Consider the following 25,064-nt stretch of genomic DNA (forward strand, 5'->3'; position numbering starts at 1 on the left):
GTGTCAGTGCATGTCCTCGTGTTCTGCTGCTCCTCTTCCTGTGAAGAATGTCTCCCACCTGTACCTTCCTCCCTCTAGTGTCAGTGCATGTCCTCGTGTTCTGCTGCTCCTCTTCCTGTGAAGAATGTCTCCCACCTGTACCTTCCTCCCTCTAGTGTCAGTGCCTGTCCTCGTGTTCTGCTGCTCCTCTTCCCGTGAAGAATGTCTCCCACCTGTACCTTCCTCCCTCTAGTGTCAGTGCATGTCCTCGTGTTCTGCTGCTCCTCTTCCTGTGAAGAATGTCTTCCACCTGTACCTTCCTCCCTCTAGTTTCAGTGCATGTCCTCGTGTTCTGTTGCTCCTCTTCCTGTGAAGAATGTCTCCCACCTGTACCTTGTTAAAGCCCTTGATATATTTGAACGTTTCTATCATGCACCTATAAGATTCTCTCGTCTCTCTGTATTCTAAAGAATTATCATCTGTGTTCCACCCTGTAGGTGTTTTATATTTTTGAGTCTACTGAAATAAATAAATTGTTAGTGACGCAAATGTTTAAAAATAGTAGCGAAGGTGTTACACGGCAGACGGCATTCACCCTTTGCTCTATCTAATAAACGGAACTATACTGTTATATGAACACTCACTGCATTTTTTTGCTTATCCGTTTAATTGTCTGCTGCTTCTGTGAAGCCCTGTGAAAAATTAGTTATTTATAAAATTGCACTGCCAATAAAAGTTAAGCCGAGGTTTTTATTAAAGATAAATCGTTAGCTTCTGCATGTTTGTGTAATGACAGATTTTATATTTCTCATTACTGCCGCAATCTTTTACACTATTATAACATACTAAATCCTTAAGGTTTAAGTCTCGTTCAATTATTTCACTTAGAACAATAACACACAGCCAAACCGAGCCAGGAACGCATATGGAATTATTTGGCGTTTCAGCTTGAAAGACTTATTCATTGACAAGCAGCTAGGAAAAAAAGGCTGCTGACACATTTATGTTCTGCTTTTTTTATTCTTTGCTTTAATACTCTCTTTGAAATAAAGTTTTCATCTTAGGGAATGCCAAAATATTATTAAAAAATATAAAAATGCTGTCAGTCCCGCTCAGGAGGAGAGTGAGGCATCATTGGTGAAGGGATCCTTTTTTTCCCCCTTTAAATGTAATTCGCCCTTACTAGTGTAGACATATAAATCACCTACCAACCTGATTTGGCGCATTGCTAAATAACTTCACTTCCAGTTGTACAAAGGCCCGAGTATGTGTTTTTTTGGGTCTGTGTGTTGGGGGGTCCCTGTGAATGTTTGGGGGTCTTTATATTGCCGAGGAAGTGTGTATTTAGCGGTTTGCGTGTTCTCTTTATATAGTTTTGTTTTTATCTTATTTTTTTATTTCTTATTTTAGACATTTGGTAACATTTTTGCTTGATGGCTTCTTAATTTTGTACATTTTTACTTTGCGCCTTTTGTGGCCTTATGTACATTAAGGTTTGTACATGCCACTTATTTGGTTTGCATAAGATTTTTATGAAAAGTCATGAATACAAAGAAAAAGCATTACAAGAAAATTTTGAAAAAGATCTCATAATTAGAAAATTTTCTATACATGTTTTCAATTAATAGCGAAATGTTAAGAATACAAAGAAAAGTATCACATGTAAATTTGTTTAGTGGTTTCAAAAAATAAAACCAAATTTTCTATATATGTGTGCAGTCATCATTCAATTCAGACAACTCCTTTTATAATATTATATATAACAGATTTGAAAAAATAAAGTGAAAAGAAAAATTGTGAAGAAAAGAAAGAGTAAAAGAAGATAGAAAGGGAGAAGGGGGAAACAGGTCCGACAGTCGGGTTCCCAACTGGCCAACTCAGACAGCATGGTGAGCGCAACTAAGCCCCTTGCGAGCTCGCCATGCTGTGGGCACGGTGGCTCGCTATGCTGGCCACCTATTCTATTTTCCCTCTATGGGGGTCGTGGACCCCTACAAGGGAAAATAGCAGGTGGCTGTCGGGAACTCGGCTGTTGGTGTTTTGACAGTCGGAATCCTAACGTCGGGTAAATACCTGTCGGGATCCCGAATGTCGGGACCCCGTCCGGCACCCAAGGGAACCACCCCGGCTGGAAAATGAAACACTTTCATAAATATGCAAAATAGATTTTGAAAGGAAATGTATGAATTTTGTTACCGACAATTTAATGAAAAGCTGGAGGAACATTAAAATAAGAAGTCCAATGATTCCAGACTTTAATACATTTTGTAGAAGATCCCTTCAAAATGCTGGTGATATACTCCATTGAATGGACATGCCAGATCTTGCTTGTTATCTCAGCCAAAGTTGGAATATCCGAAGATCGCCAATGGCTTGCAATACAAGTTCTGGTCGCAAGAACTATATGCATGCCACTTATTACACTGGTGTGTGTGTGTGTGTGTGTGTGTGTGTGTGTGTATAGGTGGGTGTGTCTGATTATTTTTTTCCCCCATATACATTAATATTTGTAAAAACAAAAGCATTGTTTATGTAAGTATCTAGAGCAGTTTTATTATCTTGCGTCCATTAATACCATTTCTAGACCCTGCGCTGCCAGCAATATATGAAATGCAGTTTGCAGATCTTGCGGGCATGTCCTGGGAGACCAGTTATTCCATTAGCACATATTTCTGGTGTCTTAAACTGTTAGTTTATTAGTTGTGTTTAGAGATAGAAACCTAGTGGGCTGCAGTGGATTTACCTGTCATTAAATACACACGTCTGTACATCCTTCCTAGAAATCACTCTCCGTAGGTGGTCTGGACTTTACACAAATATGTTATATTTAACTCACCGCTGGAACATTAAGGTTTTAGATTTTATTGCAACAAAACCATAAATTCATAAAGTGTAAATAGGATAAAGGAATAGTTAAAACTTCCAAATGCCTCAATCTCTGGAATAGAGTTTTCTTCATTCTGAAGAATTTCCCTGTCCCTCTGTTCCCTGGCATTTAAATGTCTCAAATGCATATTTATTGTCACTATAAGCTCATACGGCAAGCTACTGTACCTCTTTGCCATTTGTTTCATTGTTGTTTTTGTAAGATTCAGTATATTATGTCGACATGGTTAGAATGTTTTCAGTTAGCACTGATAAAATGTCGACATGGTCAGAATGGTAAAACTGTATTAAAGCATTTTAATACATGGGGAGAGCCATCGATTTTGCATCTTTCACGGAATTGATGGTTGAGTGCGTTAATCCTAGTTTACCGCGCCAGGAAAAGGCATTTTAATTGAATACATTTTCCTTTGGCAATCAATTTCCTGTAGGGTAAATCTTGCAGCTAATTGCAAATGCCACTAGCACTAACCCTTTAACGTAAGCCTGACTATAACCATAAAGCTAATGTTGACATTTAACCATGTCGACATTCTGGCGTTAAACTTATAAGTAGGGGCATTTTGATCGTTACCTCAGGGGTCCTCAAACTATTTTGCTCTGGGACCCCATCAGACAATAAAAATAATTACGGGACCCCAGCAAGTTACTGCAGAAGGTCATCACATGACATGTGTAGTCAGCAGACAGCCCAAACATGGCAGCATTGTGGAGGCACAGAGTGATGGGAGGAGTCTAATATACCATATCCCATCACATGTGTAGTCAGCAGACAGCACATACATGGCAGCATTGTCGAGGCACAGAGTGATGGGAGGAGTCTGATATACCATAACCCATCACATCACACGTGTAGTCAGCAGACAGCACATACTGTACATGGCAGCATTGTGGAGGCACAGAGTGATGGGAGGAGTCTAATATACCATATCCCATCACATGTGTAGTCAGCAGACAGCACATACATGGCAGCATTGTGGAGGCACAGAGTGATGGGAGGAGTCTGATATACCATAACCCATCACATCACACGTGTAGTCAGCAGACAGCACATACATGGCAGCATTGTGGGGGCACAGAGTGATGGGAGGAGTCTAAAATAACAGACAATTAAACAGACTTTTCTGACTCCTTGAATCACTGACTGAGATTAGAAAAGTCATTAGCAACATAGTCATGACCCCATAGTGAGAAGGTTGGCACCCACTTTTGAGAACCGCTGGTCTACCTTATGATTGTACAGCATTATTTTTATGATGCTTTGCATATTAGTGCTAGGAGTAAATTGGCAATGGCAATCATGCTTCTGAAAAGTGGAACTGGCTGCTGTAGTCGAGTAGTGTAATCTTGGCAGGGGGAACCCTTGTAGACTTGGTCTGTTGTCCCTATTCCACATCTATTACTCAGACGCGGGTGGTTCTCTTCAGTTGAGGTGGGTGCTCCTTCTACAAGACACACTGTCATCAAATATTCTAGTCTAATTACTCCCATGGAGTGCCTACTCAGTGGTCACAACTATCTATAGCAGTGGTAGCCAACCCTAGCCCTCGAGAGATACCAACAGTTCACATTTTCCAGACAACCTAGCTGCTGCACAGCTGCACTCATTAATCACTTACACATTTTAAAAGATCCACAGATGGAGCTAATTAGCTCACTTGTGGTTCTGTGAGGAGACCTGCAAAACATGCACTGTTGTTAGCTCTCGAGGACTAGGGTTGGCTACCCCAGATCCATAGGATAGGATAAGAGTGCATTTCATTGTTTCTCTCTAAAGAATGTTAGAGCTAAAGATAATGTTGGGCCCAGCCCCAGATCTCAGACATACTTGATATTGGCACCATTTTCTATACTAAGAGACTTATTCTGGGTCACGCAACGTTTGGTAGGCAGCCACATCTATTGTATGTCAGCAAATGTTGCGTGTAATGAACATACACATTTCTGTATAACTCTGGTTGATTCTTGGTTGGACACATCTCGTTTCCTTCTCTCGGTAGGTGAATTTGTTGTTAGGATGCCTACTCTGCGGACACATGGAAGAGAGTCATATCCTGGAAGTCTTGTGGCCATGTAGCTAGATTTGTATCCTACAGTGCTCTGGAAAAATAATCAAAACAAAATAAGTAATTTGTAAAAAGAGTTTCTTTATCTGCTGCCTGAGAGTCTCTATACGGCTGGATAAACACCTGACCGATGTTGGTGGACCTGCCAAAGGGGTGATCTACATCAGTTGGCCACTCAGTAAATTGGTCCCTGTCATGCTGTTGGAAAGAAATGTAAATCTGGCCCCCCCAGTTGTTATGTTGACCCCCCACAGCAATCAAAGTGCATGATTTAAAGTGTGTGTACATTGAACCATCAAAAACAAAACTGTCACTACAGTATATCAGTCCTGCAGATAACAGTATAGATATTAAATCTGAGCGAATAAACCTTTGGAGGGAAGCATGAGTATCATATTAACTTGTGGTGGAGGCCTGAGGACATTTGGGCTTACAGTATTTTGAAGCAATAGTCTGGTCAGTGTGGCATGTGGTCGATTCCTGGAGCAATCGATTGGGTATTTGGGGGCATTTGGAATGTTTGCTGAGGTCATATTAGACTTTTTATTTTCATCTTTGAGGCCCTTTGGAAGGTTGCTACATAAATGCATTATTTCCTATATTACAGAATTAAGGGCCTTATTCTGGTCGGTGCGGTCGAATCCGAATATGCGGCCAGGACCGAGCGTCCTGAGCCCCGCCTTCCGTACGGATCGCTCACTGCGTCCGAATGCGGTAAGCCGCTGACCGCACGGAGCACGAGTGGATTTCTCGTGTGTTCACCTCCTCCATCTCTGGGAACCTCCCCCATCATTCGAGGGTCGCAGACCTTCGAATGCAGGATCGAGTGGTCAGGCAGCACCCGAGTGCTCAGACCACTCGGGCATTTCTCTGTGCAAAAGCAGGGATCTGGGCGGGCAGCTGACATCCGGCAATGTCATATGTCCGCCCCCTACACGTGCGTCACGGCCGCATTACCATACGTACGCCCAGCGTTTTCATGGGAACGCCCATGAAACGCGGGGTGTACACATATGGTAATGAGCCCAAACAGCCCTTCACGCCCCTCTCCTCCCCCTGTTCGTAGTGTACACAATTCATGCGGAATTTGGATGTATGTCCCGTTCGCACATGCACAGATATGCCTCTGCACATGCGCAGACACAAAACATCGGTGGACCGACCGCACGAGGACATAGCCGCACCAACCAGAATAACCTCCTAAGTGACAGTCATGACTTCCAAAATAAAACCTATGTTCGATAACCGTTTACTATCACTGTATATATTGATGTTGTGTAGGTTAGCATGGATGGTGTAATGGTTATAGCATTACTGCCTCACAGCACTGAGGGCATGGGTTCTATCCCCACCATGTGTTATATATACGGGGCAGTACGGATGGTGTAATGGTTACGTTACTGCCTCACAGCACTGAGGTCATGGGTTCTATTCCCACCATGTGTTATATATACGGGGCAGTATGGACGGTGTAATGGTTAGCATTACTGCCTCACAGCGCTGAGGTCATGGATTCTATCCCCACCATGTGTTATATATACGGGCAGTACAGACGGTGTAATGGTTAGCATTACTGCCTCACAGCGCTGAGGTCATGGGTTCTATCCCCACCATGGGTGAAATGTAATAGGATGAGAGATTCAGAAAGTGAGAGATTTGGTAAGAAATCTCCAGTTTTTTTTAAACCGGCAATCATTTACTCTGCACAGCCAGTTTGATTTTGAAGTGTAATCATCAGTGTAATGGTTATAGCATTACGGCCTCTGGAGATTTCTTACCAAATCTCTCACTTTCTGAATCTCTCACCCTATTACATTTCACCCCATGTGTTATATATACGGGGCAGTATGGATGGTGTAATGGTTAGCATTACTGCCTCACAGTGCTGAGGTTATGGGTTCTATCACCACCATGTGTTATATATACGGGGCAGTACGGATGGTGTCAGGGGCGGATCCAGGATAAAATGACAGGGGGGGCACCATGATAAAAAAGGGTTTGGGTGGGGGAGGGGCGGTGTTAGTGGTGCAAGTGTACATGCTAAGAGAGCGGCAGGAGAGGGTGGGAATGGAATTAAAAATAGGCCCTGGCATTTAAAGTACGCAGGCCCACCATGGCGACAAAAGTGAAGGATGTAGTTGTGCGCGCGCCAAAGGCTCGCTCCGGAAAAGGGTGTGTGGCCACTCAACAGGGGGCGTGTCAACACCATATACAACTTCTACACATTATGCAACAAAATACTAGACCCCGTTATACTTGCCCCTTACACAGGATGCCAAATGGAATGAGCCAAAATTGACATAATGCCACATGGATTGAGCCAAAATTCAAATAATACCACATGGATTGTGTCAAAATTCACATAATGCCACATGGATTGAGCCAAAATTTACATAATAACACACACGGATTGAGCCAAAATTCACATAATGCCAAATGGATTGTGTCAAAATTCACATAATGCCACACGGATTGAGCCAAATGCATAAAATGCCACACGGATTGAGCCAAAATTCACATAATGCCACACGGATTGGGAAAAAAATTCACATAATGCCACATGGATTGAGCCAAAATTTACATAATGCCACATGGATTGAGCCAAAATTCACATAATGCCACACGGATTGAGACAAAATTCACATAATGCCACATGGATTGAACCAGAATTCACATAATGCCACACAGATTAAGCCAAAATTCACAATACACTTCATAAACAGGGACATTGTCCACCAAAGGCGCGCATTAAACATTTACACCATAATGTCCATTACACGTTAAGTTACACGCCATTATGTCCATTATGTGTTATGCCAAACACCATAATGCCTATTAAAAAATTATGCTACATAAGTGCTGCTTCTCTACATGCTCATTGCCAGAGGTTCCATGCTCGTTGCCATGTGGGATTACATGCTCATTGCCAAGGGGGAATACATGCTCGTGGTAAATGGTGGACATCCGCCGCCAGGCAGAAGTGATAGCCACTGACAGTGGCAGAGCCTGGCTGTATTCAGAACACTGCAGGTCCTGGCTATTTGAAATAATACCCCTTTCACACCAGAAAATTCCCAGGTTGGCCCCTTTTACACCAGCCTAGTCCCTGCATTTTCTGGTGTGAGGGGGAGAGAAAACCACCCCTCCCCCCTTTAACCAGTTATCTCATTTAACCGGCTATATCTTCGGAACCAACTGACCCATTTACATAAGACAAGTATTATATTGAAGAACTTTTGATCGGGCTTTGAATGATTTTGGTCCGGTGAAACTGGAACGTTTGCTTCAAGAGTAATCTGCCCTCAAAGAACATGAACAGCCATGAAATTACATTTCAAAAATAAAAAAATCGGTTTACATGCAATATCTCTGGAACAGATTGACCGATTTGGACCAGCCTGGTATCATATTGAAGGCCCAGCGATTTGGAATTGAATGAGATCAACCAAAAGCTTCTGCGATGCCAGGGGGGGAACTGGCAGCCGCCGGAACCGGGTGGGGGTCGGAATTGACGGGTCCCATATTATCCTATGGGGAAAAAACGTTACAGCTTTGCCAGGCGATATCTCCGGTTCTCGGGGGACTAGAGACACGGGGCTGGGCTCGTTGGAAAGCCCTGGTCCTCGGCTACAAAATAAATGACAGGGGGGCACGTGCCCGGGTGCCCCCCCCCTGAATCCGCCACTGGATGGTGTAATGGTTAGCATTACGGCCTCACAGCACTGAGGTCATGGGTTCTATTCCCACCATGTGTTATATATACAGAGCAGTACGGATGGTGTAATAGTTAGCATTACTGCCTCACAGCACTGAGATCATGGGTTCTATCCCCACCATGTGTTATATATACGGGCAGTGCGGATGGTGTAATGGTTATAGCATTACTGCCTCACAGCACTGAGGTCATGGGTTCTATCCCCACCATGTGTTATATATACGGGCAGTGCGGATGGTGTAATGGTTATAGCATTACAGCACTGAGGTCATGGGTTCTATCCCCACCATGTGTTATATATACGGGCAGTGCGGATGGTGTAATGGTTATAGCATTACTGCCTCACAGCACTGAGGTCATGGGTTCTATTCCCACCATGTGTTATATATACAGGGCGGTACGGACGATGGAATGGTTAGCATACTGCCTCACAGCACTGAGGTCATGGGTTCTATCCCCACCATGTGTTATATATACAGGGCGGTATGGATGGTGTAATAGTTAGCATTACTGCCTCACAGCGCTGAGGTCAAGAGTTTGATTCCCACCATGGCCCTAACTGTGGGGAGTTTGTATATTCTCCCCGTGCTTGCCTTGGTTTCCTCTGGGTTCTCCGGTTTCCTCCACCAATCCAAAAAATATACTGGTAGGTTAATTGGCCTACAACAAAATTGACCCTAGAATGAAATTTTGCGTATACATATGGTAGGAAATATAGATTGTAAGCTCCACTGGTAATCAATAATGATCCCTGTCTGCAGTCACATTTCTTTGTTGTATCTATTGCTACTGTGTTAATTGTAGGCACCTAAATATCTACTCTAAGAACTCTTTAGTTATACCGTATACAAAACTGGGTTTCTGGTTATTAGGTCAATAGTAAAATCACGGATAGTCAATCAGTTGACTGGTTCAAAAGTTTTTTTTTTCAACCATTCAACGTATTCTCACAGGGGAGCGATGTTTTGCAACTCTGCATGCACATAGTCCTTATGCTCATGTGCAGCCGCTGTGTGCGAGCAGCCACGGCGAATAGATTATTCGCTAACGGTCGCACACATCAATGCGGTGCGGGGGGTTGCGGGCTGGTTAGTTTGCCTTTGGAAATGCCCAGCGTTTCATGGGCGTTCCCATGAAAACGCTGGGCGTTCCCATGGCAATTATCCAACGACGCAGATACAGGGGGCGGGCATCTGACATCAGCAGATGTCAGATGCCCACCCGCTTCCTATACAGGCACTCGCAGATGTAAGACACCAAAGAGGTGTCTTTTTTATTTTTTTTGCGAGCGCTAGGAAAATCATTGATGGGACGCGTCCATGGAATGTTTTTGTGCCCGCAATGTTTGCACCATATTGAACCACACCACAAAACTGATATACATCATATGTAACAAAGCAATACTATGGAGAAATAGCTTCCAAAGGCAAATAATCTGTACAATGAAGACCATTACTGCCGCACTTGGTGATAAATGATATAGACGTATCAAACCTTGTAAGAAGAAGTTGCCCATAGCAACCAATCCACTTCTAGCTTTCATCTATCAAGTGCATTCTATAAAATAATAGTCACTGATTAGCTACTATTGGCATCTAAATATATATATATATATATATATATATATATATATATATGGTATAGTCGGTGGTGGTACTAGCGCTGTCAACTCCTCCTGATATTTCCCTATTGATTTGTAAATATTTTAAGAATAATAGTCTTTATAGAGTTCTTTCTACAACAAATTCACACTTCTCCCTTGTTCTAGGGCGGCTGCTCTTTCTCCAAATGGTTCTAGTTTCAATTGAACCCTTTAAAGTTATCTGAAAAAGAGAGTGAGAAGGGCGCCTCCTAGTGCAATATATAGATATATTTCTGTGAAGTAACCCTCCACCTGAGAGATAAACAGCACCCCCAAAAATTTAAGGAGTACCGTAAGCAGTGGTATCCAACCACTGTATTTTTAGCCTGATGTATTAGTCCTCCTGCGGGAGGGAGTTATTCACACAGGTCCTTATTCCTTATGTCTCATTTAATATGTATATGAAAAACAAGACTATACAGGAAGCGGAGAATAGTGTAATACTGTTAAAAGATTTAATTAAATTGACAAAATAACAAATTAGTTGCGCGTACAATGTTAAAAATCATAAAAGCGTATCTGGTGTATGCTCCAAGTTGCATATCTGAGCACAGTCACCGGTCAGCCGTCAGAGTTCCCTCAACGCGTTTCATCCGTGCCTTCTAGTTGGCTGGACTTCCTCAGGAGTACTCCTGAGGAAGTCCAGCCAACTAGAAGGCACGGATGAGCATACACCATATATCTATATATTGCACTAGGAGGCGCCCTTCTCACTCTCTTTTATATATATATATATATATATATATATATATATATATATATGTATATAATATTAGTAAGCCCACTCGAAGCAAATTATTGGAAAGCTAGTCGATGTAGTTTCACTTGCTGCCAACAGATGGCAATCAGCTGTACATTTGCCGTGAAGGGTGCATCCCTTTAATATTAGGTGGATTACAAGGGTATTATTTATACATGCTGTAGCTAAGTGGAAAAGTATACTGTATATTGTTGATCTACACCGAATGTATTTGCATAAACTGATTAATCTATGTGCTGCTTGTTACATGGCTGTTTATCAGGTAGCTTAAACTTCCCCCATAAGCTTTGAACAATAAGCACTTTATCTCGTGCCCCTATTTCATCCCCTTGGCTCCTCTCCCTTACTTCCCTATTATTTTGCTAAAGCGAATGGAAAGTAGGGAGCAGAGCACATGTTTGGAGCAGGTCCAGGCGAAGTGAAGGATGCCTCTTTTATGTGAGAAATAAACAGGGCAATGTTTTTTGGTGTTTTTTTTTTTTTTTTAAATCAAATTTTTATGTAGCAGTTGATGTCTGTATAAACTCTGTCGCACAGTGGCTCATTCAGCATCCGTATGTCATCACCTCCTTTACTGCATTCACTAAACATGCTTGGCAAGCCGAAGTCTGGAGTGTTTAAACCAATGTCCTTGTGACCTTCAGCTTCTCTCTCTGTGTCTGTGGTGCTTAGAACCTGATTTCTACGGTAATTGCTGCAGGTAACGCGGTAGAACGCAGATTAACGTGGCAGAAAGAGGAAGCCTGAGAACGAACTACATTGGCCACATTATGCATGTAATTAAGGGCCGCGGATTAATACTGGACAGATTTATAGCTTACGAAGGACGTCGGCTCTTAGAGGGTCTTAATATGTTATCTAAACCAGGATGAGTAATCATGCCCTCGGTTATTTGGTTGACAGCTACTATTTTAGTTTGGCCGATTACTTGTAAATGTAATAGTTAATTCTGACACATCGGACCCTTTGTGCGGGTGTGCTATTTTTCTCTTATGGAATTTTTTGCTGTAAAAGTGTCATTTTACATTAGCAGGCAAATATCCCAGTAGCTGTAACTGGGACCAGATCCCAAGTGTAAGGCGACTGCCAAAGTCCCTTCTCTTGTTTACTTTTTTTGCTGCGATGATTTATGTCGCTCTGATCCTTTGAAAGTCAACTGTCTCGAGCGGTCTTTAGCCTATCACTTATTTTTAATGTTTTTTTTTACACAGGACACAACGAGATGTGGGTCCTGGCCATTCTCAGAATCCCCTACTTCCCTTCCTTTACTTAACCTCTGACCTGTAAAAACAAGAGTAAATCAGGGAGTTCTAAGGTAGTTAACAGGAAGGGGAAGTTTTTGGTTACAAATTAAATATATGCAAGTCATAAGCTATAAATCGCACAACAGGGCAACTCGCAGAGCTGCTGAAGCTGGAAGGGAGAAGGGGTGTTTGGGTTATAGGCGCAAAGATGCTTTTGCTCTACGGAAAAACGTTTACATTCATGGCTGAATGTAGAGGGAGGAAGATTCAGGGGAAATGTGAGGAAGAATTACTTCACAGAAAGAGTAGTAGACAAGTGGAATAGCCTCCCAACAGAGGTGGTAGACGCAAATACAGTAGTACAATTTAAACATGCTTGGGATAAGCATATTGATATCCTTACAAAAAAATAAGGATCAAATATGGTTTGAGGTAACATGTTTAAAAAAAGGGGCAGACTAGATGGGCCAAGTGGTTCTTATCTGCCGTCAAATTCTATGTTTCTAAAAAACTTGCATCATTTCGCAATAAAATATTGTCAAAAATGTGGCCATTGTAGACGTAGCCATATATAAATATGCGTACTTTTCTGCCTTTGAAATAAAATAAGCCTACACTGCAAGATCCTTTCTACCACCTTCAATTGCTTGAGATTCAGAACATACATTATATAAACAAAAGCCTTCAAGAGCACTAGAGGAATTGTAATTGTATTATGTTCCTCGCTGGCTATACCGATTCATATACTTTTTTTTTTTTTTTTTTAAACACGTGGACATACAGTACTTGTGTGTTTCACACTTCTTTACAACTGCTCACAGCTTAGCAGACAGTAGCACTGTTCCGTCCTAACTTGGATAATTACAAGCTGCTCTGGATGTGATTGTGGCAATCAATGTTATCAAGTGACTGCATTGTTTTACTCTAGGCTTCAGCTCTTGGTACTTTAATACTCTACCTCCAGGCGTGCACCTCTGGTGAAGGAAATTGCATCTTGGCTCTAGGAATCCACCTGCGACCAAATGCTGCAGATGTGACATCCAAGAGTGCGAGAAAGCAGACCGGTTGCAGATCTGCACAAGTCAGTTTTCATCTCCGTTTTGTAAGTGACACCAAGTAAACAGTAGAGGAACGCATCATGCCTATAAATCATTTGGACTGGATGGGCATTGAATGAACTTTTAACCACTCCAGTTATTATTTTACATTTCAAGTTTTAGTGAAGTGCTCATTCCTCAGAGTAAAAGCTATTTAAGGAAGTCTTGTTATATAGGCTGCTAAGCAGTGTTATCGCGTGGTAACCAACGTCTAAAACGCTTACATGTTTTCACTAAAATAAATAAAATGTGTGTATTTTAAACCCAACTTCGGTGTCATTTAAATGGCTTCAGCAAACATTTTATAGGAATAGCTTAATCCTGTAGACTCAGCCACTTGCAGATATGAACTTAAAGGGTTAATGAGTGATTAAAACTTGTGTCTCTGCCAGGCTATGGAAGAAAAATCTCATCCTCGCAGACAGTACCTCAACACTGCCATCATTAGACCTTGTGCGGGCACTGCGTGCACACAGCCTGTACTGTGTAAGCATTGTGTACAGCAGAGGAAAAGGCTGCTCTATACCTGAGTACACACTGCATAGACATCACTTAAACTGTTCATGGATTGTGAGATGGATGCAGATAATACCTGTGTACAGATACTGTATATACATTTCTACGCAGTGGCAATAATTGAGATACTGTAACACAGATCCCTGCAAATAGGAACTTGGTTTGACTATAACCTGGAATGGGAGCATAACTTCCAGTAGTATACAGTTGCGATCCAACAGCAAATTATACAACTCTTTCTGAAGATAAGACAATGTGTGTACAAAATGTGTTCATGCTTTCTTTACTGTCTGGGGACAAAACTCAAAAATATACAGTAATAGCTACTGTACTATATGATCACTTTTCACATTACACCAAAATATGTTTTTTTTACAATATTTCATAAAGAGCAAATTTGAAACTGTTTCCTAGAAAGTCAATATGCAACATGCAATAGTTATTGTCTTTTACTGTACAACAGTCAATATACAGTGTCGTTATACCCCAAAGATGATTGCACGGACGGTGTAATGGTTAGCATTACTGCTTCACAGCGCTGAGCTCATGAGTTCAATTCCCAGGTCCTAACGGTTTTGAATTTGTATATTCTCCCCGTACTTATGTGGGTTTCCTCCGGGTACTCTGGTTTCCTCCCACAATCCAAAAATATACTGGTAGGCTAATTGGCTCCCAACAAAATTAACCCTAGAATGTCTGTGTGTGCGTGTACATGTGGTATGGAATATAGATTGAAAGCTCCACTGGGGCAGGGACTGATGTGAATGTTCAAATATTCTCTGTACAGCGCTGCGGAATATGTGTGCGCTATATAAATAACGGTTAATGAATACATCGCTTCTTTTCAGACACGTTGGTTGAGCAGACCCTCTCTACTCAGCTGTAATTAATAGATGATCAGATTGACTACAAAGTATGGATTGAAAAAAAAGATACTGCGCAGAGAACCCTAAGGATGGACTGTCACATTGATAAATGAGTACTGTCCTCTATCATTTACTTGTTAGTAAATGTATACCCACTGAGTCGTCTAACACCTCTTGACACCTTTATCAAGTCATAAATCAGTCTATGAAGATGTGTACGTAGAAGTCATATATTACACGGAAGTACAACGCATCTGTTTTTGTACACTGTCATTGATTTACCACGGGGTATATTCACTTACAAAAGTATATTGAAATGTCGGCAGAGATGCCAACCGGCCCTAATTGTAGTGGACAGTCACAGATTTAAAAAAATTTCTCCCTGTCAATGGAAAATGTTCTCAGTTTTCAACACTGACCAAACAGTAACGTAGAGTTCTACTTATTCGTGTTATGGATTTCATTCGTGTCTTTTCATATTCCCTGAGCTTTATCTGGAAATAATTATTGTCGATGAGTATTTAAAAAAAAAAAAGTAGAATAAAAAAAAGTTTTTATAACCCTGTCATTATGACTGTAGAATACAGCCTGGAGAGTATTGGGTATGAAGGGCTTAGTAGCAGCCAAGTGGCAAGAAATTACTTAAAAATGTTGTTAAAGGCGAAGTCAACTAAATTGCAGGCAAAAGACTTTGAGACTTTGCATAGGGGAGATTTTATTTTTCTTCTCCCATATTTTCTTTTATATTTACAAGTTGAGGATAAAATAATAATCATCGTCCTTTCTTTTATTACTATTCTTATTATTCTTATCATTTTTTATTAATAATAATAATAATAATAATAATTATGTTCTTTAAATTGTATTTTTCTCGCAATAGAACTCAATGGTTGGTACCCAATTAGATGCAATCAGTTTTCAGAGGGTAGAAACAGCCTGATAATGTGATTTATGACTGATGGCCATATTGCGGTATCCAATTATTTGCCATTTTTAGGGCCAGATTTATCAAGTGGAAAGTATAAAATGGAATGCCAATCAGGTCCTAACTGCCATGTCACAGGCTGGGTTTGAAAAATGACATTGGCCATGCGAATTGGCCCTAACCACCAGCCAACCGTCGCTGAGACCTAACAATTGCCGCATATCGAAGTCGGGGCGTGGCCACACGGACGCGCCACAGTGCTGTCCGTAACATAACTCTTAAGGTTGAGTGTAAGTCCAGTTGTTTGGCTTAGCTTTAGCCTTGACCTGTTACAGTGAGGTCCTATCATAAGAACCTTATCTGTATATGGACTGAGTCATAGCAAACTGGATTCCTGGATCTCAGCTAGACAGTCATTTAATATTGCTACTGTATTCACAATACCCATAGCAAAGAACAGGTGCATTTAAGTATCATCTGCATAGCAGTTGTGGACCAGGCAATGACAACTGATCATTTCACCCAGTGGTAGCATACAGATGGAGCCCCTCTCATTCAGCTGGAGGCTGGATCGCCAGCCGTCGGAAGGGGGCATGCGCGCACAAGACGCCTGCGTGCCCCATTCCGACGGAGCTTCCCGCCGGTCACCACTGGTCCTCCCCGCACCCCCACCAACCCTGCCCATCTCCCCACACCCCACCATAACCATAGGCGTGCGCACATTGAGTGTAAGGGGTGCACAGGCACCTCCTAATGCTGTGCCCACCTTTATGAACACCTCCCTGTTGCTAGCAATGCCAGCAATACCTTTTACCAAAGGCTTTTGCTTTTTAGAACTGTATTCCATTAGAAGAAGTGCACATCAATCAATTGTGTGCGTTTTGCATTAGTAATTGTTCTAGACCATTGTCATATCACTACATACCTCCATTTATGTTTCTTTAATTTATTTGCATGCACTGTTACACTGAGTAATTAGAAGATTAAAACTGAAATAGCCAGGAGATTATGGAGTGGCTGGGAAATGTTTATATTGTAGACACGCCTTATTGGCAGTGTTAGACACACCCAATGGGCGGTATTAGACACACCCAGTAGGTGGTTCTAGTCACACCCCTTTGACAGTGCACCCCCTAATAAAATGTGCTGCGCACACCTATGACCATAACCCTGCCCGTTTCTCTCCCAAGATTTCTCCAATATGATCTCCCTCCATTAGAATGATCTCCCTTGTTTAACCACACTAATCTATAGCCTACACCACTTAAAGTGGGAGCTTAGAACCCACCTGTTCATAAAACCATATTGGTATACCACATAACCATGTCACCATTTCTACCTCACCATCCAATTCTATTGCTGTGGCACCAGTTGATAAAGTCTGGTTTATTGTTAATAGAACATTGGAATCTTTAGAATGCTTTTCCTTGGTCTTAGTCACTTCACTTTTGGGGGTTAGTTAGGTATTAAATGGTCTTATTGTTAATGTCTCTGTTTTTTTTGTTTTGTTGTTAATTGTGTAAAATTTTATTTATATGTAGTTTTCAATTAACTTGTAATTAGCCGAATACCTGTTATCTTTTACTGTTATTCATTTAAATAAAATGCTTAACATAAAAAATGTATAAGTTTGCGGATAAATCCACAAATGTGTACTCTAATACCTGGGGCAGGCAATATGCAATCTTCCAAATGCTACGAGTTGCTCTACATCAGCCATGTCTAAACTATGGCCCTCCAGCTGTTGTGAAACTACACATCCCAGCATGCCTTGCAATAGTTTTAGCATTCCCTGATTGCAAAACTGTGGCAAGGCATGATGGGACTTGTAGTTTCACAACAGCTGCAGCACCATAGTTTGGACATGCCAGATCTACATTTTATGTTTGCGTTATGAGTTGGTCTTTATCATTTACAGAACAGTGGTAGTGATTCATTCTAGTGGTAGTGATTCATTCTTCGCATTTTAAAATCTCCAGTATTATGCCTTCAGCCTTGTTTCCTACTTTCTGGCAGCATTACAGATTCCATTGCAGTTAGCATTGTACTTGATTAAAACTACAAACACTTAATCAGTTTAGTGATATCACTCAGGTGCTTGAAAGGCAGGGGTAATACTCAGAGTATAATCAGAGAAGCCTTGACGGACTGCTTGGGACTTATCAATGTATTTGCAAATATATGTAACCAAGATCTCTTAATTCTTATATCATGTGGTCTTTGTATCTGGTTAATGGTATCATTCAGTGTGCTGGGGGAAACAATGGCCCTTATTCTGGTTCACTAGCGAAGGCAAATTTCTTCTCAAAAGGACAAAACCATGTGCACTGCAGGGAGGCAGATGTAACGTGCAGAAATATTTAGATATGGGTGAGTTATTTTTATTTCTGTGCAGGGTATAAATACTGGCTGCTTTATTTTTACACTGCATTATAGATCTCTTTGAAGTAAAACCCCACCCAAATCTAAATCTCTCTGCACATGTTACATCTGCCCCACCTGCAGCGCACATGGTCTTGTCCATTTGAGAAGGAATTAGCCTTTTGCGAGTGATCCAGAATAAGGGCCAATGTGGTTAGAAACTCACCTGTTCCTGTGGTGGATCTGTCCTTTACAGTCCGTTACAAACGTAGGGCCTGATTCAGAGCAGGTAAACAATGCCCCGGTGAACGCACGCACGCCCACCCACCCACCCCACGTCCCAAATGCCCGGCTACGAATTGAGCGGATGTGTACATTTAACATCAAATGATACTTGCATTGAATGATTTCCACTCTATTCGTAAAGAAAAGTAAGATTATACTTAATTTTCGGATGGACGCCTTCCTGCGAATTCGGGGTGGGCACTGACGACATGTGATGTATTCCACCTGCCCCAAACAGGTAGGGGCACTCTTGCGTTCCCAGGTGTCTGCTCAGCATTTTTATAGGCGCAGCCACCGCTTTTGTGGGCACGCCCAAGAAATGCAGGTTGGAAATTAGCAACCGCCCGCTCGCTGTCACTCAATTTGCAAAGGCCTAACACGTGAATAACTCAAAGAAGGCGTTTGCTCCAGGGGTTTGCAGATGTGCGCACCCCCACCACCGGAGACAGGCTGATTTCGGACCTGAATGAACCTTAATACTTTGATAGCAATCTTTATTTGTTCGCTTTGGAACGCTGACAACTCCTAATAAATGCTTAAGAGCTGATTGACTCATTTTATAGTTTAACTCTTGATGTCCGAGTGGCGATTCCCTGAATATTATAGGCTGTTGCCTCGAGCAGGGCATTTTGGTACCTGCTTCTGCTTTTTGTATGTCTTCTTCGTACGTAACTTTTTCCTCCATAGTATCCTATAATTATGCATTACCTACTGTTTACTTATTCCTTTTCTTTATAGTCTAAAGACAGGATACCATATCTATCACACCAAATCCCTGTAACAAGCTGTATATTATATATAGAAAAAAAAATGTTTCCTTAGTTGACGGGAACTGTTTTCTCTCTAGAAGCTGTAAAAAAAATTAAATATTCTTTTTTCAAGTGTCCCCCCTCACTAGAAACCCAATGGTCTCTCATTTTGCAGCTAACTAGGGGGCGCTTCTGGTGATAAGGGTCATTTAATCCTTGTGTTTACTAAAAGGTCCTTAATCTCACTCTCAGAGCCCTTTTACAGAGAGGATTTCTTGGTAGTCCTTTAGCTGCAATTCTGTGGAAGTTTGTTTATAGGAAAGGACCTTTCTGCTGCCTAATCCTCTCCCAATGTTTACACAGTAACTGCTACATAGACCTTGTTTAAACTGGTAATCATTTTCCACTCTGCAATATCTGGCTAGCAGCAGCCCAGGCTGATTGAAATGTATTAGCAGAAGTGATAATGCTGTCATATAACATGAATAGTTATGTTGCTTATCAGTATATTTTGATAAGCTACTTAAATTTTACAGTAGTACTTGCCGGCTTCAGACAAACATTAGTGCCGCTCACTCATCTGTCACGTAAATTGCATCGCACTTCATTTATTACTACAAGCTGCTCCGTTCTTTACCATGGGGGCACAGGTCCCCTTCCAAATGACAGACTGCAGTTATATCTTGTAAAGGCCTTCAAAATCCGACCTGCTGTATTAGAACGCACTCTTTCTGTTCGTTTCAGCCTCTGTGAGTGGAACTGAGGGGGGTGCCTTTGGTGCTCCTCCCCACACTTTGTGGTATTCCTAATGTATAAGCTGCACGTGACGAGGGGATATTGTTTGAACACTAAAAGCAGAACAGCATTTGGCGCAGATGTTGAAGACATTACATCATTATAAAGGTTTATCCTAATTTTGGGTGTATGTGTTGTTGCACTGATACGTAGCCTCCACTTTGCTTAATATTTCTATTGTAGCTTTATTTATCGGTAACGTATTTTGGAGTACGCCTCCCAGCATGCATTCAGTAACTAATTAGTGCTTAGGTAACAGCTTATTCGTACTCAGTACTTATTTTCAAGTTTAGCTGTCTACTGGCCTTCTCTGACCATATTCCCATGCAGCCAAATACAAACGCACAACCAAAACATTGTGGAGGGTATTTAATGTATGCCGATTATATCCAACAGTCGGCACATACCTAATCAATGCAGCCACAGATTGTCGAAAACTTCCTCAGTTTCGACAATTTAGTGGCCATTTTCGTCAATGCAGATTAAACTTAAAAAAAGGCAAATCTGCATTTAGGAAAACAGATGCTAAATTGTTGAGACTACAGCCGGTTTCAACAAACTGCATCCTTTTTCCCCGATTAACGGGCATTCTGACCGCTGGCAAATTTCCTGCAGTTGGATAGATTGAATTAGTCAAATTTAAATGCAACTTGTTCGAAAAAAGTGCCAATATTTCCAACTGTCTGAAATATCAGCACTCATTGAATACCTCTCATTGGCATCATTTTACGTGAGTTCTAAATGTGAAAAGTGGCAATATTGTTCATCGTGTTCTAGAATGCAACAGAGAAAAAATATCTAGAATCTGATTGGTTATTATGGGAAACACTTTTTTAGAAGTTTTAGTAAATGTATCCCTATGTGTACAGAATATACATCCTTTCATATCCAATTGGCAGCCTCTGGCATGAAACAGCCTCGATGTCCTGCTGTTGAACTGGCAACACACACACCCAGCAACTTGTGGTTGACAAACAAAAGTCAAAACCTCCTGGGGACTCCCTATGGGAAATAATGGTCATTTTATTAATTGGGTTGAAGGTTTGTGATTTCATTAGATGAAATCAAGATGGCTTCCTTGTATTAGATCGTACACTCTAGCCTGATGACGGAATTCTTCCTTCTGTCTTGGTCGTCTGATGAGTAAAGTATAAAAGAGGGTTTAAGTTTAAAAACAAAAAACTGTCTGAAAAACAAAAGTTATTTGTTATTTTTTTGTATTGGTTTATGGTGCATGTATTGTCCCGGCATGCATGTATTATTACAATACTGTGCACATTGTTATTTTATGTCATTGTTCTCTGCTCCATGCGGTATTCATTTTATTTATTTGTTTGTCTAATCCTAATGTTATTAGTTTACACTTTGTAACAATTAATTTTACTTATTTTTAACCACTCAATTTGCTAAAATTATAAATGTGGGTGATGGTCATTAATGTTTGGCCATATGCCTTCCTTCCCATAATGCAAAGTTTTACGTTGGAAAACAGGACCAATTCTAACCCACTGGTCACTGCTAATTTTTTTTCCTTTTAGGAGTTAGAGGATAAACCTGTTTTATGCATGGCCTTGGGTTATAGGTTACCTTTTTTTTAAGTTTCCAAGCGCAAATGATTACATTTTGTGGCAGCTGCTCATGTTTTTGCTAACATTCTGCAGGAACGGAGAAAATAATGAAATTGTGACTGGGTTTAAATTCTAACAATCTGGACATATTGGCCTTTGCCTTTTTGAGGCACCATATATGCTCAGTATATTAAGTTCCTTCTATTACTTCCAGCTTAAGTGAACAGAAAACACCCAGCTCACACAATTTCCAATCTTATGTATCAAAATGCTAAAACCATTCTGCAATTTTTTGCTCTTTTTTTTCTATTTATTTGGGATTTCTTAAAATTTTTGAATCAAAAGCAATGAACTAAAATGCACTATATTCTGCTTCTTTCCAGCTACCTCCCGTGGTTCGAAGTCTTTTACAAGTTGCTCAATATCTTGGCTGATTACTCCTTAAAAAACCAGGTAATTACACACAGAAACGTTTTAAATTCTGCAATCTTCCCGGAACCAGAATACTTACAAACTAAAGAAGACTTGTGCATTGCTTATCACCGTAGTGCGTACACTGTTGGTTTTTATAGATAACGGAGAAGACATTTTAGCAGAGTATTCTGTGTATTAAAGATGATAAAGCTTTTTTTTAATATGGTAGCTAAACATTTATGTTAGTGCAACATTTGTGCAATAATTATTTCTATTATTTTTATGTTTTAAGGATCTTGAGTTAGTCTTTGTCAGTCAGTTGTTCAACATTTGCATTTTCATAACTAAATTAAAGCTAGCAGACATTGATCTGCAGTCACATATAAGCACAGAGGGTAGGCTGCACCAATAAGGTTCAGGTGTGCATATGGTATTAAAAACGTATATTTTACAATCATACAAGCATTTTGAACTAGAACGGGTACTACTGGGGACATGATACGTAACTGGCACAACTGGGGACATGATATGTAACTGGCACTACTGGGGACATGGTATGTAACTGGCACTACTGGGGACATGATATGTAACTGGCACTACTGAGGATATGATACAGTATGTAACTGGCACTACTGGGGACATGATATGTAACTGGCACTACTGAGGACATTATATGTAATTGGCACTACTGGGGACATGATGTGTAATTGGCACTACTGAGGACATGATATGTAACTGGCACTACTGGGGGCATGATATGTAACTGGCACTACTGAGGATATGATGGGTAACTTGCACTACTGGGGACATGATACTGTATGTAACTGGCTCTACTGGGGACATGATATGTAACTGTCACTACTGGGGACATTATATGTAACTGGCACTACTGGGGACATGATATGTAACTGGCACTACTGAGGACATGATACTGTATGTAACTGGCACTATTGGGAACATGCTATGTAACTGGCACTACTTAGGACATGATATGTAACTGGCACTACTGAGGACATGATATGTAACTGGCACTATTGGGGACATGATATGTAACTGGCACTACTGGGGACATGATATGTAGCTGGCACTACTGGGGACATGATATGTAGCTGGCACTACTGGGGACATGATATGTAACTGGCACTACTGGGGGCATGATATGTAACTGGCACTACTGAGGATATGATGGGTAACTTGCACTACTAGGGACATGATGTGTAATTGGCACTACTGGGGACATGATGTGTAACTGGCTCTACTGGGGACATGATATGTAACTGGCTCTACTGGGGACATGATATGTAACTGGCACTACTGAGGACATGATATGTAACTGGCACTACTGGGGACATGATATGTAACTGGCACTACTGGGGACATGATATGTAACTGGCACTACTAGGGACATGATATGTAACTGGCACTACTGGGGACATTATATGTAACTGGCACTACTGGGGACATGATATGTAACTGGCACTACTGGGGACATGATATGTAACTGGCACTACTGAGGACATGATATGTAACTGGCACTACTGGGGACATGATCTGTAACTGGCACTACAGAGGACATGATATGTAACTGGCATTACTGGGGACATGATATGTAACTGGCATTACTGGGGACATGATATGTAACTGGCACTACTGGGGACATGATCTGTAACTGGCACTACAGAGGACATGATATGTAACTGGCATTACTGGGGACATGATATGTAACTGGCATTACTGGGGACATGATATGTAACTGGCACTACTGGGGACATGATACTGTATGTAACTGGCACTATTGGGAACATGCTATGTAACTGGCACTACTGAGGACATGATATGTAACTGGCACTATTGGGGACATGATATGTAACTGGCACTACTGGGGACATGATATGTAGCTGGCACTACTGGGGACATGATATGTAACTGGCACTACTGGGGACATGATATGTAACTGGCACTACTGAGGATATGATGGGTAACTGGCACTACTGGGGACATGATGTGTAACTGGCACTACTGGGGACATGATGTGTAACTGGCTCTACTGGGGACATGATGTGTAACTGGCTCTACTGGGGACATGATGTGTAACTGGCACTACTGGGGACTTGATGTGTACCTGGCACTACTGGGGACATGATGTGTAACTGGCACTACTGGAGACATCTGTAGTTGGCACTAAATATGTGTAAGAATAGCATTGCTTAGCATTTAAACTCAGTGTCTGAGATTCTACACAAACTTTGTTTCATGGACAAATAAAATATATATGTGTATATTTTGTGTTTTTTATGTGTTTAGACAAGATACTTTAATGAAATATAAAAATATTAAAAAATACGGCATAGCCGTTATTCAAAATGCTTCTAATCCGGGACGTTTTTTATAAGGGATACTCAACCTGTATTATTAGTATTAATATCATTATTATCAATATTGGTTACGTCAAACAGATTAATTAGATTTTTTTGTCACTGAGAGTTATTTTTTTTGATTGTTTTCTTTTTTTCTTATGTTTGTGAAGTACTCATTCTCAAATGCTAAACAGAGTTGTATTAAATGTCATATATTTGTTATTATGATATAGTAGATAGTAGCAAGAGCATCTTACAGTGTTTCTACGCTTGCATATAGACGGCAGCTCTTGCTTCAGGTGTATTACAGTATTGCCAAAAGGATCCTTCCTTATTATAGTTCCACAGCATCAAAGCTAACTATATATGCCTGCACTGCAGCTTTCAGGTACAACTGCTGTGCAACAGGCTCTGACTGCTGCCAGGTTTAATATCTAGTTCACATACAGTACTAATATGCAGGGCTTTTTTAAATGGCAAAACTAATGTTTACAGCTCTGGCTTGTGCCAAGGCTAATGTAGAGAGCCAAGTCTGATGCCAAGACTAATATACAGACCTGTAACTGTTGCCAAGTGTAATGTACAGACCTGTAATTGGTACCAAGACTAATGTACAGAGCCAAATCTGATGCCAAGACTAATGTACAGACCTGTAACTGGTGCCAAGTGTAATGTACAGACCTTTAATTGGTACCAAGACTAATGTACAGAGCCAAATCTGATGCCAAGACTAATGTGCAGACCTGTAACTGGTGCCAAGTGCAATGTACAGACCTGTAATTGGTGCCAAGACTAATGTACAGAGCCAAATCTGATGCCAAGACTAATATACATACCTG

General features: G+C 41.1%; 1 protein-coding gene across 4 annotated transcripts in view; it reads left to right on the top strand.

Moving 5' to 3' along the window:
- Nucleotides 1-25,064, top strand: part of DENND1A (DENN domain containing 1A) — a 593,192-nt gene that overhangs the window by 226,220 nt on the left and 341,908 nt on the right. For all 4 annotated transcript variants that reach the window (XM_083161010.1, XM_083161012.1, XM_083161011.1 and 1 more), the window contains exon 6: nucleotides 21,838-21,907. In XM_083161010.1, the coding sequence (XP_083017136.1) occupies nucleotides 21,838-21,907 (70 nt within the window). The remainder of the gene's footprint in view (nucleotides 1-21,837; nucleotides 21,908-25,064) is intronic.

Source organism: Crinia signifera, chromosome 9 (assembly GCF_055691185.1).
Source record: "Crinia signifera chromosome 9, ASM5569118v1, whole genome shotgun sequence".
Taxonomy (NCBI): Eukaryota; Metazoa; Chordata; class Amphibia; order Anura; family Myobatrachidae; genus Crinia; species Crinia signifera.